Source organism: Cryptomeria japonica, chromosome 4, assembly GCF_030272615.1.
Source record: "Cryptomeria japonica chromosome 4, Sugi_1.0, whole genome shotgun sequence".
Lineage (NCBI taxonomy): Eukaryota > Viridiplantae > Streptophyta > Pinopsida > Cupressales > Cupressaceae > Cryptomeria > Cryptomeria japonica.
In genome coordinates this window covers 244,457,003-244,469,705 of record NC_081408.1, presented here as the reverse complement: position 1 = coordinate 244,469,705, position 12,703 = coordinate 244,457,003, and the positions used below count along the sequence as shown (strand labels likewise).

Genomic DNA, 12,703 nt, shown 5'->3' with positions numbered 1-12,703 from the left:
GATCACAACTCTACTGAATCACTTCCACCCGATCTCTCTCTTGGTCCTAATGATTGTATCTCTTGGACTGTGGTTCGTAGAAGGCGGAAGGGGAGGTCTTCCCCCCTTGTCCTAACCTCTCCCTCTCAAGACTTGGGTGTCTCTTCCCCTCCTTGAATTGGGTCTAGTTTGTTTTTTGATCTATTTGTTGTAAAGGGGCTTGCTCCCTTGGTTTGTTTTGTCTTTTTGATAGTCTCTAACAATGTTAAGGGTCAGTGCCCTAGTTAACGCTATTTTTTTAATAAAAAACAAATACAATTAATATGACTGATATAACTGATACCAGAATTCACACAGCTAATTCCAGAACTAGATACAAACCATGATAAGCAAAACACACGATTCCAGAGAAGAGAATCTTCCAGAAATGACTCTAGTAGATCATATATACTTCACTACAACATATCACATACATACCTATCTTCTATTATTGCTCAACAAGCCTCTTCCGGTCCAACCAGGGAACTAGGTTTGACATCAATGACAACAATGACAATATTCAAAAAAGTTTAACAAAGATAAGATAAGATCGCATGACAACTAAGACTTCCAGAAAGATGTGCGTGAATATGACCTACTAGTTGAACTAGCTAGGTAAAGCACCTTGTTCACACCAATAATCACTACATTTTGTCCCCACTTTGACTTGCATGAGAACTACCATAAGAATGAATGTAAAATTAAAACCAAATTTAGTCACCTTAAAATTGAATATACATACATTCTTGAAAATTATATGAATAAGGATAAAGATGTTGCTTTTCAGTACATGCTTCCATATAATGAGTGCTAAGCCTTAAAGCTTGCAATAAAATACAAAAATTCAATGAATATCATCTTATAAGTGAAGAGAACAATAATATACTGAGAGTGGGGGATTTAACAAGTATATTAACAAATTTTACCAATTTAAACTTTTTTAACTTCAATCACAAGTATATAACTTATCTCATTAACATATTCATTGCATACCAACATTCATATGTGATCTAACTAATATGAACACAAGTAGAACACGAGATATATACGTGGAAACTCTTATGGGAGAAAATCATGGCAAATCAATGCTTTTATATGAATATCTTCTTTTACAATGTTCGTAGGCACCAACTTACTAGAGACACCAACCCCTAAGTTTGTTTGTGAGCACCAAGCCACTAGAGACACCAACTCTCAAATCTGATTTTGTGAGTACCAACCCACTGGAAGCACCAACTCCCACTTCAAATCGTGAGCACCAACCCACTTCACTTAAATCTGATTTTCAATCTTAACAATCTTGCTATCTCAACGGATGATGAATGGTCTTGTTCTTCACAACTTACACTATTGTGCTTTTCTTTAAAATGTCTTCACAAGAGCTCTAAGTCTCCTTTTCAAATATACAATTATGTTCTTCATAAAACTGTTATAATAATTACAACAAATTTGCTCACATATGCTTCATGAATTTTCCTATTACCTTCCTTAACAGACATACTCTTTCTCCACAAATTCTGCTTTATCTTTCACACAAATATTTTTCTTTATTTCTGCAAGATATCCCTTATATCTGCATATTCATTTTCATATATATGCCATGTATATGATATATCTTTGTTTATCCTGACATTCAATAGTCACTTGAATTTTCAGGTCATAAAACCACTGTCGTCTTTGTTAATCTTGAGCCCTTGGCAATCGCTGCATACTTCAGACTTATAACTTGTTCACAAAATAACTGTAACTGTCTAGAAAGTTGACTATTATACTTACCGCCTTCATAAATATGAATTCTACCATAGTTGCTACCATAATTGCCTCTCCTTAATGTTCTTTGAACTTTGTCTTGGTATGATAAACATGTATGAGGTTCAACATATAGACATAACTATATCTTTTATGTAGTTAAATGATGTGTATTTAATCTACTTCAACCAAAGTATCATCAATCTCATTATTAAAAATGTCTCTCAAAAGAAATGCATTGATACCATGATTTCTGTCTTTGTTGGTTTGCTTGATTTTGAGTTGTTTTCTAACATAATATTTCTCTATTTATTTTCTATAACAGCTTCGAGTGTTTGCATGGAGCACACCTATTACTTCAGTGATTACCTTCTAACAATCTTAACTGATTATCTTTGACATCAATGACAACATATCATACGAGTGTTCTTGACTTCAATGACAATATTCCCAACAATAGGTATTTAAGGAAAATGTGTTGTTTATGAAAAAAAAGAAAACGAAAAAATAAAATGGAGAGAGATTCTAATTTGGATGGAACAAAGATATTTCCCAGGGGCTACAACATAAATAGGTATTGTTTTAGAGTAGAAAAAGTATGTGATACCATTGGAAAATGGCATAGAATCAATCATGAGGTAGTCACTATAAAAATGACTATTATTAACCTTGACTACCCTACCCTCCAATTTATTGCCTTAAAATAATGCAATTAATTTGGATGAGAGTATACAATATATGTAAAATGATTTAAACCTTAGAAAACTTAGTAACCATATTTGAATGTAAGGATATTCTCATGTGACAACACAAGAAGATAGCAAGATATGATGGCAAAAGCACATAAAATGGTAGAAATTGATGTTATCCCCCTAGCATTGCCTCCAATGAGGGCTACAAAGCAAGTGAAAGTAGCCATGAATGCTAGATAAAGGATTTCATAGCAAAAACAAATGTGTAACAACATGATGATAAGCATTGAGAAAATGTAGAATAATTATAGAGCATATTAGAATAAGATGAATACATTATTAACATAAGTTACACATTGTTAGGATAAACACAAACAAGGTTAGCATAAAAGCATAGAATTTAAGCATGGTAATCATAAAAGATCTTCTGACCATTGCAAGAAAAAATCATGCTAGTGCAACATGCAATGAAGAGTACTAACCATGATCATTAGAATCACATGGATAATCACATAAATATATCATCATGTAATGTCACTTGTCAAATAGAATGTTAGATAAATCCTTTGTAAAAAAATTGAAGACACCACCAAGTATAAAAAAATCACTCTTTTTATTTGGATTTATTTCTATTTCTTTAAACATATAGTCAAATAATAACTATTTGACTTATAAATGACCAAAAATTACATGCCATTCTAAATATTTTGATTTTTTCAAGTACTACACCTTTCTTAAATTCATAACCTCACAATATTGTAAATCTATTTATAGTGAGTTTAAAATATCTCTTTTACATGAAAATATTATAAACAAGCCAAAATTTAATAAGTAGTTGCTATCAAGTTGATTGTCTAGTCCTAAAATGTAGATGTAGACCAATTTTCATCCCTCTTAGAACTAGTGTTTTTTAGATCACTTGTACTCTCAAGTAAAGACAAAATATCTATGGGCAATTGCAATGATTGTGCACCAATAAATGCCACTCTTATCTTTTCTAATCTTTTGACTATCTCCATCATATTTGGTCGTTGTTGTGGTAGCTCCCTTGTGCAAGCCAACCCTACTTGCATAAATTGAGTAAGGCATGACAATATCATTGATGATTCTGATTCTTTAACATCTCTAAGTAGGTTGGTGTCCACAACTTCTATGATATTATTTGGAAAGTTCATATCTACCCATTTTGGTAGATTTGTTCCTTCTATAAATAAGCCATCTGTAGGTCTCTTTCTGGTCAACAACTCTAAAAGTAGAATTCCATAGCTGTATAAATCTCCTTTTGTTGAAATCTTTCCACCCACTCCATACTCTATAGTATGATACATCAATTAGTATTTCTCAAACCATATAAAATATTTATACAATTTAAAAATAAATGAAAAATAAAAAATTATATTGGAATAATGCAAAATTTATACCTGGTGCAATATAGCCAGTAGATCCCATTAGTGCATTTGTAGAAGTCAAGGAGTTCATTGAAGCCCCAAACAAGAGTTTAGTAATGCCAAAGTCTGATATATATGGAGTCATATCATCCCCGAGCAATACATTATCAGGCTTTAAGTCACAATGAATGACTTGAACAAAGCAACGATGATGTAGATATTCCATTCCTTGTGCTATCTCTTTTGCTATTCTTAATCGGTCAGCCAAAATTAATTGGCATTCATCTCCTCTTCCAGGATATAGCCATCTCCTCAAACTTCCATTTGACATGAATGGAAGAATCAATGCTTTAAAATCAAGGTTGGAACAAACTGAAATGATTTTGATCACATTGCGATGCCTAACTCTTTTTAGCACATTACATTCTCTATTAAAAGTTTGGAGAGTATTTTCATCTTTCAAATTGAGAACTTTAACAACAATATTTATACCATTGTTTAGAATCCCTTTGTAAATGGATCCAAAAGTACCAATTCCTATAAGATTGTCCTCATTGAATCCATTAGTTGCACCTACAAGCTCTTCATATGAGATTTGTGGGGGCCACACATTTAGAGTGGGTATCTTTCTATTTCTTTATCTATAGGAAATTGCAAACAATAGCAAAGACATGATGAAAATTGTAATTCCAACCACAATAGGAATTATCGCCTTCTTAGTGATAGATGAAAATTTATCTTTGGAGCATGGTGACAATTTTATCCATGTGCCACAAAGGCCAAGATTTCCTACAATTGCTGACTGATTAAGTGTTGCAAAGGCTCCTCCCTTTGGAACCTCTCTTATTAACCTATTTGAAGAAAGATTGATATGTTGAAGTGTTTTCATCTCTTGGAAAGCCATTGGAATTACACCTGACAAATTATTGCTAGAGAGATCAATGTCCACAAGGTTTTTGAGATTTGCTAATGCTGTTGGAATTGTACCATTGAATGAATTCCATGAAAGATTCAAATATTGTAAATTTGTGCAACTTGATAGTGCAATTGGAATTTCACCTGAGAAGTTGTTGACATACACATCTATTGCTTGGACCATTGCCATCTTGCTCATCTCCAAAAGAGAACCTTGTAATAAATTGCTAGAAATGTTGAAATAAAATTGGAGATTTTTAAGACTCAAGAACTCTGGGGGAATATTTCCTCTTAGTTTGTTGTGAGACAAGTCTATCAACTCCAAAGTTTGGCATCCCCCTAAACTACTAGGTATTCTCCCCGATAGTTGATTGTGATGTAGATAAAGACGTCTTAATTGTGGGAGATCACCCAGACTATTTGGAATTATACTTGAAAGCATGTTTTCACTCAATTCTAACTTCCCAAGACTTTTTGCTTGCCCTAACAATTTTGGAATACTTCCATGTAAATTGTTTCCTTGAAGATACAGTCTTTCAAGATGTGAAAATTGACCAAGTGAAGATGGAATAGTTCCATTGAAAAGATTGTAAGATAAGTCTAAGTATGCCAACATTGTTAGGTTGCTAATGCTGCTTGGTATGTTTCCCTCGATGTTGTTTGAGAATAATTTTAAAAGAGAAAGTTGGCTTGATAATTGGCCAAGAGAAGAGGGCAAAACACCAGCAAGATTATTTAGAGACAAATCTAGAGTATTCATAGATGAGCAATTAGTTAAGGCCATTAGAATAGACAAATCCTTTCTTCCACTCACAAGATGATTACTGGCTAAATGAAGCTCTCGAAGTTGGTGCAAATTACCAAACTCTAGGGGCACATTGCCACTGAATTGGTTCATGGCTAATTCTAGTTTTTGAAGTTGAGTGCAATTAGAGAGGGAGATTGGAATTTTTCCACTGAGTTGGTTTCCCCACAATAGTAGTTGTTGCAACTTTGATAGTTTGGCAAACTCTGAAGAAATGTGGCCAGTTAATTGGTTGTTAGACAATGCCAAATTTTGGAGAAGGGTGCAGTTGAAAAGGGCAATGGGAATTTCTCCTATCAATTTGTTGAACCCAAGATTAATTATTTTGAGCTGAGTAAGCATACCTAGTTCAATAGGGATATTGCCATGGAGTTTGTTCTGAAACAAGTCCAAGTCAGTTAAAGAGGACATGTTTCCTAAGAAAGATGGGATTGTGCCCGTCAAGTTGTTATCTTGAAGATAAAGCACACTAAGTTGGGAAAGCATACCCAATTCAACAGGAATACCACCATGAAATTTGTTCTTTCCCAACTCCAAGTCAATTAAAGAGGACATGTTTCCTAAAAAAGATGGGATTGCACCTGACAATTGATTCTTCCCTAAGAAAAGGGTCTTTAAATTCAGAAGAAGGCCAAGCTGGGAGGGGATGCTACCCATCAGATTGTTATAAGCCAGAGAAAGATTTTGCAAAGAACTACAATCTCCTAAAGTGGATGGAATGGAACCTTCCAATTCATTTCTACCCATACCAAGTATTGTAAGGCGATAAAGCCTCCCCAGCTGAGGGGGAATCTGGCCTTGGAAGCTGTTAGTCCTGAGATCGAGTACTCTAAGAAAAGAAAGATTGCCAATGAAAGGAGAGATTGGACCAAGTAAAGACATACCAGTAAGATTCAAAGAAACCACACGCTGATGATGAGAAGAGCAGATAACGCCAGTCAAATTGCAGAAGGAATGATGAGGAGACCAATCGAACAAAGAATTGTGGGGGTCGAGGGAGAGGGAACTCTTAAAAGACATAAGAGCTTCTTCATCAGAATGAGAAGATGGCTGGGAGGTGGCAGAGAAAAACAAGAGAAGGAAACAAACTAAAGCAGTCTTCATTTTCATCTTTTTTAATCTGACAAACAAACAAACTCTCTAAGCCTCTGTGTTGTCTGGAGGGTCACCTAAGTCTTCTTTATAAGCTGCCAAGGGTGAAAAGTCACAGCAAAGTCTAGGCTGGTCAGGAAGGTAATGAGTGTTCTCGTACGTTGAAGAAAAGTTGGGAAAATGGTATACAACTGACAAAAAATCTAGGTGAGATATGTAAATCTTTCGAAGCTTGTGTGTAGTCAGCAGGCTTACCGAATTCTTATTTGAAAGCTGCCAAGTCATGTTCAACAATGATAAGTCATGGCAAGGTTCTTCCAAGTAAGTGTATTGTGCCTTCTTTGATGGATCGGATCGATTTGATTGATTTATTTGAAGAAGAAAGGATAACAAAATTGTAGATTGTTTAATCAAGATTTATTTGTTTCAATCTTTCTACTTAGCTGTGTGTTCAATCTTTTGATGGTTTCATAGATTTGTGCTGTGTGTTCAATCTTTTGATGGTTTCATAGATTTGTTTTGATTTGTGAATTGATAATTTTTATTTATTTATTCAAACTTCTGAAATACGCTAGAAAAAATTACAATAATGACAAATACTTTGATTTCAAAAATAAACAGAATAAACTATTTAATTTCATAAACATTATTAAAAACCTTCATTCAAGACTGAAAAAAATTCAGAAATACTAAGACCAAGAATTGACAGAAAGAGGCACACTTGAAGACCCCAAGAATTGACAGAAAGAGGTGCACCTCATCTTCATCTGTCACTTCTTTCACCAATTCTAATACTAGTCAATCTTGACTTCGTCTATTTCCAAGACACGAGTATATTGTGTTCCACAAAAAATTAAAAGTTTTTCTCGGCTTCTAGAAAATTGCAGTCCCCACAAAAACGGAAGATGTGTACTTCTGTAAGACATTTCAATTTGTAACTTCAGAGCCTGCAAATTCCAAGGATATGGAAAGGAATTCCGTTATTAGAGCAAAAATAATTCTTTTCACACAAAAATTTGCAAGCACAGAAACAACCCCACGTTGTGGACAATGCGGTCAAACTTTTTACATTGTTGGATAGGTCGGTTTTACTGTTATGGGCGAATAATTAGCAATTATAATGTTTATTAGTCAGTAGTTTTCTTTTTGAATTTGGTCGTCTAAATTTGATTGCGTTGGTAATAAAGTGTAAATGATATTCAAATTTATGTTCAAGTTAGAAATTATATATATTATTATTTTTTTGCTGATATTTTCTGTTTCTTATGTCACAGGTTGCTGAAGATACCATTAATAATTTCGATGTCACTTCAGCACTTCATTTGCATATACTTATAGTCTATGCTTCACCGATCAAGGCATGTTTTGATCGGACATGTCTTTTAGACATGCCCGATCAAGACTTGATCGGTGCATAGACACCACTTCAGTTTAATGTAAACACATTACCATGTGTTGTGCTGATAACCATCAGTCACGTCTTTTTTGTTTATCGCGTGTTACACCGATAACTATTGGTCACGCCAATTAACATGTTTATGCTGATAGTTATTAATAATCGGGGCAACGTATAGTTACCCGATAAGTGATCGGGATAAATCAAACATAATCAATGAATTAAATGATTCGGTATTAACATGTGTTTTAGAATGATAACTATTATAGTTATTATATGATAGCATCAATCGATGCTATCATATGATAGCTATGGTAGTTATAATTTTGGTCTGATCACAACATGAGTAATATTATCGATTATGCATATAAGATGATTATAACAAGTTCATTTATTCAATCATGAGGTCTATACTTATATTGTAGTTATATCTATAAGGTAGATAATTGAATGAGAGATAAATGAAGACTCTCATTCAATCATTTATCTTACCGAAGCTACTAAGTTTCATCATAAAGATTAGGAGAAAAGATTTAATAGTTGAGGGTGTTTGAATGATTGTGATAGCATTTGTTGATTTAATGCTCACGCTTGTTGGTTTAATGTCCAATATTTTTGACACATTGAACTAACAGTTGCAACTTTAAAGTTGTCATTCAAATAAGGACTACCCATATTTGAATGAAATGTATCCCTAAGCACTAAAAAGCAACAAATTATGTGATGTCACATCAGCACACAAGTATCAGTCTCACTTGCACGAGTATTGGTCTCACTTTTTTTTTGTGCTCTTTTGGACACTTTGAAAAAAGCATAATGATATGACATCATATTTGATGGTGTGGTCTGAAACCTTAGTTATAAGCAGGGGACTTGCCAAGCCGCGTAAAAAAATTGGGAGTGATTTGAAATTTTCACATAAGATTTTGAGAAGTGTGAAGTTAGGGTGCTCAACTACTGGGTCCTCTCCCCTATATGATCAAGTTGAAGTTGAATGGTTATAAATAAATCCATTAGAAATCAAGTCTTGTTGAACGCAACATTTGAAAAAATCTATACAATTAAATTTAGTTTTATGTAAAAAATAAAAAATCTAAAAAATGAAAGGAACTAAAGTATTTTATTACAATATGCAATTATAAAGACGAAATTGACATATTGTTTTTTCTCATTTGATGTTTATTTTGAGGAGAGCATCTTTATGTATTGAGATTTGATATAATTTTGTGTAAAGTCAATCTCATATCTTATGCCATGCATCTATCAATCATATGTAGTCCCATGTACTTATTATTTATCTCAGTGAGTCTACTTACATATCCCTATACATTCACCCTACTTCCTTATTTATTACACCTATGCACACATGTTGCACATTGATTTGTCATTTTCATGTTCCAAGATAAGTTTGCTCATGGGGAGATCCTTGCTTGCGTATATTTGTCATTCCAAATTTGAAATTTAAAATTTAAATATTGATCAACGATTACCTAGCATCAACTAAACACAAATTTATGTGATATATTTTTATGTCCTTAAATTTAAGAATATTCAATGCATTCATTTTAGGCATATATGATTTGAGAGCTATATTTATATATCATGTACATTACACTTTCAATTGAAGCAACTAAAAGGAATCTAGATTTGCATGAGCATTTCTTGGAGTGTGTACATGACTAAAGAATGTTGTCAACATTTTTTTACACACAATTTTGTAGATTGACTTAGGAGAAAATGTCCTATTGTGACATAGTAATAGCCCTATTAATTTATTTCTAAACAATGTCATTCCTTAGATACTAAAAGAAGTAAAAGATATGATAAAATTTTACTATCCTTTATGCTGTGACGAATGCCAATGTCATGTTCCAAAGTTCTCATTTTGTATAGGTTGGGATGATGCGGCCAAAGGTTGCTGAGGCTTTCATTACACCTGCCAACTGCAATCACTTGAAAGTTTCTAAAGTCTATTCAACAAATACATTATGTGTGTTCTGCAATTATTGCATCCGTGAGATGAAATCTCTTTCTGAGGCTCCCACGATTTGCTTTCATGTCTATCAGAGAAGTTCTAATAGCATAGTCTTGCCTCTACGATTTGCAGTCATGTCTCCATAGCAGCTACAACTACAACATCTGGCGAAAACACTTTATCTTTAATGCATTGATGAATGCTCATAACCTGTTCATAAGCTCTTGACTTTGTATGGATGGAATGGAAGGTAGAAAAACTTGCATTGCAGATTGACATTATTGATCATATTGTCTTCGCTTACAAAAATCTAGGAGCCTGCATTTCATTTGTGCATTTTCTTTTTAACTCTTATGAAAAAGGTTAAGAATGCTCCAAAACAGAGCATTTCTAACCTTTTTATGCAAAGTGGGTCCACACAAGGTTAGGAAATAAGGTTAGAGATAGTCCATTTTGGAGAATTCTTAACCTTTTTCTTTTTGAGGTTATGAATATTAGTTAAAAATGCTCGAAAACGGAGCATCCTTAACCATTTCTTTCAAAGACTATGATCTTGACCTTCAGAAACCATTGACTACAAAGGAGAATAAAGGGAACATGAAAATAAAGACGTTTTTAGACAACTTTTTCCCTCAAATGACCACAATATTAAAACAAATTAAAATATTAAATGATTTTTGAAAAATAATTTTAATATTTTAACTTTAATGCCCAAACTTAGAAAAGACGATCATATCTTCCAAACGGTAGGGAGTTAGGTTCCGAAATTTGAAAAACGGGTTGATAGTAGGGAAATGGGTCAACATCATTATTTATTCCTCATGACAAAACCTAAAATGAGAAATTTTAATCATTTTTGGGCGAGGGACACCAAAATTTGAAAGTTTAATATATGATAAACTATGAACTGGGTTCAGGCGAAAATTAGCTATATGACACAAAATGATGCTTAGAACCTGCCTATCAAATTATTTCCCTCAATTCTTGGTAATTTTAAAAACACATGCATTTTTCAAATTCTGACTAGCAATGACATTGAGTCACATGCTCACTGCTTAAGCATAAACACCTATTGGATCTTCACTTAACATTGAGACCGATTTGAAGTTCAAATATTAGGCATGCCAAAAATGGGGCAACACAATCATACATGTAGTTAGGGAATCCATACTAAATTGACACGAAGTATACCCTCAAGCAACAAAAAAAGAAGGATTAATGGGGCATTAAGAACCTCTCCAAATCACTCCATGAGTGCCACGTGAAGAATTGCAAGTGGACTACATCCATTATCAATTAGGATCAAACACAAAGAATACACATGATTATACTATCATCAACGAAAGCTTATGCAAGAATACAAAAAACACAATAAGATAGTCCAATTACACTTAATTCATAATCCCTCATAGGCATCTATGTTTAACCAATATCATACAAGCCATAAATTAAAATTCACTATAAACAAGGTACTTTCGATTTGTTATGATTTTCACTAATGGAATACTATGCAATTCATATTTTCTCAGTCACACATCTCTGAATAATTTCATAAAAGTCAAGAAATTTCAATCACATAGTATCAAGGAAGACATCCTTAATTCTTCTATTTACTATAATTCTAAGTAATCAACAATCACATATGGTACATTCTTCCTAATGTTCTCCCTTGTACATACTATGAGAGGTTCCTAATGAACATGATAGAAACACCACATAACACATAACATGGATAGTAGTATAAAACATTCAAAATAGCCACCATAAGATTTGAAAAGAGAAAACCCAAGTAGGGGAATGATTAAGTGCAACATTAAATCATAAAATGTCAACAATTTCAACAATAAATTAAGTTTGACAAGGGTCACAAAATTAATAGAGAGAGGAGTTTGGTGACCAGTCCAAGCATATGAAAGCTCAAAAATTTATTGCTAGCCCATACAACACATGAAACAATTCATCACTAGACACAATAAATCATCAACCGTGAAACAAATTCACATAATAGAGTGACTAATATCGGCCACATGTTAAACGATATGATAAGAAAAATGAAAACTTAGTTTTCGCTAATATGTTAATGTTTCGTTCTTGTACATACTTGAAGAAAAATAGAGATATTGATATAATATCTTTTCTTTCATAGAGCCATATTTATATATAAGCATGTCAATGCTTTATATATTTTACCAACCCTCAATTTAAACTTTAGAGGCTGATTTGTTTTCAAACAAAATTTCACGTTATGACATAAGTGATGTGCTTTCAAACTAAAACATTGTATTATCCTTTAGCACCAAAATGACACTGATTTATATGCATTGAAGTTGGCGTATGTATTTAGCCACCTTCATATGCTATTGAAGATTCCATAATAGTCGTTATTATGCTGAGAGGCATCGACAATGACATCAAAATGTTCATAAACAAAAATTCAATTTTGAAACAATTTGACATGCAAATGACGGGTAAATGCATGAAATATGCCATCTTTTGGTTTTTGTGGAGGTGTTATTTTATTACTCCAAATAAAATAGAATCCTCGCCACTTGTCTCCAACTATATGAAACTGTTACATTCAAATGACAGTGGAAGAGTGCCATAATATTTAAAAGGCAACAATCAACTCTATTATTATCCATATTTTTGAAACTCTTGTATACTACTAATACT

The 12,703-nt window shown here is 33.2% G+C and overlaps 2 protein-coding genes across 2 annotated transcripts; both read right to left on the bottom strand.

Moving 5' to 3' along the window:
* Window positions 1–3,319: 3,319 nt before the first annotated feature.
* Window positions 3,320–4,178, bottom strand: LOC131065487 (putative leucine-rich repeat receptor-like serine/threonine-protein kinase At2g24130). The gene is made up of 2 exons (XM_057999985.2): window positions 3,881–4,178; window positions 3,320–3,771 (listed from the first exon to the last, which is right to left on the bottom strand). Exons 1-2 carry the CDS (start codon window positions 4,176–4,178, stop codon window positions 3,320–3,322), a joined length of 750 nt encoding a protein of 249 aa, XP_057855968.2.
* Window positions 4,179–4,484: 306 nt separating this feature from the next.
* Window positions 4,485–6,671, bottom strand: LOC131065488 (LRR receptor-like serine/threonine-protein kinase FLS2). The gene has a single exon (XM_057999986.2). It carries the CDS (start codon window positions 6,669–6,671, stop codon window positions 4,485–4,487), a length of 2,187 nt encoding a protein of 728 aa, XP_057855969.2.
* Between the last annotated feature and the right edge of the window lie 6,032 nt (window positions 6,672–12,703).